This window comes from Aplysia californica, unplaced genomic scaffold (assembly GCF_000002075.1).
Source record: "Aplysia californica isolate F4 #8 unplaced genomic scaffold, AplCal3.0 scaffold00590, whole genome shotgun sequence".
NCBI lineage: Eukaryota > Metazoa > Mollusca > Gastropoda > Aplysiida > Aplysiidae > Aplysia > Aplysia californica.
The window spans coordinates 441,949-444,398 of NW_004797860.1; the positions used below are offsets into that span (position 1 = coordinate 441,949).

The following is a 2,450-nucleotide window of genomic DNA, read 5'->3' on the forward strand; positions in this document are numbered from 1 at the left end:
GAGTCAGTGTTAGCTTTGTGTCGTACCCTGGATGTCACAGAGTGAGTGTTAGCTTTGTGTCGTACCCTGGCATGTCACAGAGTCAGTGTTAGCTTTGTGTCGTACCCTGGATGTCACAGAGTGAGTGTTAGCTTTGTGTCGTACCCTGGCCATGTCACAGAGTCAGTGTTAGCTTTGTGTCGTACCCTGGATGTCACAGAGTGAGTCAGTGTTAGCTTTGTGTCGTACCCTGGCATGTCACGGAGCTGGGCAACAGTTGCCGTTCTTGGTTGTCCATAAGACGTTACGCGTACACGATGTTGGTTAATCATGGCTCTCACTGTCCTTTTTAAAGTTTTAGTAAGGTTTTATGGCGCTCGCAACTGCATAAGGTCATATGAGCGCCAAGGGGAGGATGTCAACAGAGAAGTCCTTACAGGGAATCAGACTTACTCTGCTCACCTCTCTAGCCTCAACAGCACAAAGTCTGCTTCGACTATCACAGAGGTCACTGACTCACCCTATCACAGATGTCTTTGACAGCGGCGGCTCGCACACACTGGTACACCTCCTCCTCCTTCCAGTAGTCGATGAGGACACCCTCGGCCAGCGACTGTTCCATGGTGGCGGGGGACGCTCGCATCGGGGCTGGGGGGACAACATCAGCAACATTGTTACATAAAACAGCAGCAACACCATTACTTACAACATCAGCAACATATACACTCTCATTACATACACCATCAGCAATATCATGACACACACTACCAGCCCCATCATTACTTTTACGTACAACTGCCAGGCTGAAACAGTACCACACCACCTCTTTATCTGCCCTGCACTTAGCGACCTGCGTAGTACCTACCTACCTACCTACCTGCCTCTCAAGATATTGGAAATACTTTATACAACGACAAAACACAGCTGATTAAAACCTGTCAATTCTTTGCCATGTCGACAGGCCGAAGGGCTAGAACCCAGATGGTCAGAAAGTAAAGTTAAGTACAGTCAAGTTAAGTCAAGTCCAGTCAAGTCAAATACAGCCCAGTCACGTCCAGTCAAGTCAAGCCAAGTCAAGTGAAGTCAAGTACAGTCAAGTCAAGTCAAGTACAGTCACGTCATGTACAGTCAAGCCAAGCCAAGCACAGTCATGTACAGTCAAGTCAAGTCAAGTCAAGTCAAGTCAAGTCATGTACAGTCAAGTCAAGTCAAGTCATGTACAGTCAAGTCAAGTCAAGTAAAGTCATGTACAGTCAAGCCAAGTACAGTCAAGTCATGTACAGTCAAGCCAAGTACAGTCAAGTCATGTACAGTCAAGTCCAGTCAAGTCAAGTCAATCAAGTCAAGTACAGTCACGTACAGTCACGTACAGTCAAGTCAAGTCAAATCATGTACAGTCAAGTCAAGTCATGTACAGTCAAGTCAAGTCAAGTCAAGTCATGTACAGTCAAGTCCAGTCAAACAAAAGTACAGTCGAGTCAAGTCCAGTAAAGTCAAGTGAAGTGTACCCACCAGGCTGACAGTAGCTGTACTTGTCTGGAGATTCTGCCACCAGTTTTCTGATGAGGGCCTCGGCCAGGGGGGCTAGCAACACCACGGGCCGCGTTGTCTTTACTGTGGGGGGGGGGGGGAAGAGAACTCGTCAAATATATAAACCCGCCTGTCACAGAACACGTCAATCAATATACACATGGCACAGAACACATCAATATACACACGTCAAAGAGACGTATCTATTATCTATTTGTGGTGGCCGGATTTTGCTATTCAAAAGACTTTTTAATGGCTGCATCGATCGACGTGCGGTTTTCGCCAAAAGATTCTTTAAAATATTCTCCAGATCATGACGCCCTTCGTTTTTCCAGCTTTGAGACAGTTTTGCTGCAAAAAGCTAAATTTCTTTATTTCGCCGACGCTTCTGTCTCTGTAGTTTTAGAAAATCCGCCAGGTTTGTTTATTTCAAGTCGTACTTCCGTTCGATACTATCGCGCATTGTCGCGCAATACTGAGCACTATTTTAAGTGTGCGACCCGTATAGATCTAGCCTCATGTTTTCTTTTTCTTACTTGGTGCTAAATTCGACTGATCCTTTCGTTTGATGCCCATCATCGCTTTTTCCGGACTCCTTTGTCAAATTCTTTTTCTTGCTACTGGGAACAACGTCAACAGGTCTCAGATTAGAACCTAGATCTAGATCTAGATATCTAGATAGCGCCTGACCATGCCGAAAAGAAAACGAAGTTCTGCACTTGGAACCCCTCGCGCTCACAAAGGTCAAGGTGGTCTAGATCAACAACAAGATGATTATATATCTGGCAACTTGAACACCTGGGTCACTTTTCTCTCCAGATTTATTGCTCCATTCCAGTAGAGTGTATAGTAGGCCAATGACTTTCAGTTGATGTTAACGCACCGATCATTCCTTTCATCGAAAGGGGGCCCAGCTAGCGTGTGTGTGTATATATATATAT

General features: G+C 45.6%; 1 protein-coding gene across 1 annotated transcript in view; it reads right to left on the reverse strand.

Moving 5' to 3' along the window:
- Nucleotides 1–2,450, reverse strand: part of LOC101848379 (disks large homolog 5) — a gene marked incomplete at its 5' end in the record, with an annotated part of 28,296 nt that overhangs the window by 6,754 nt on the left and 19,092 nt on the right. Inside the window, 2 exon segments of the mRNA XM_013087471.2 lie at nucleotides 500–627; nucleotides 1,492–1,593. Coding sequence (XP_012942925.1) covers nucleotides 500–627; nucleotides 1,492–1,593 — 230 coding nt within the window.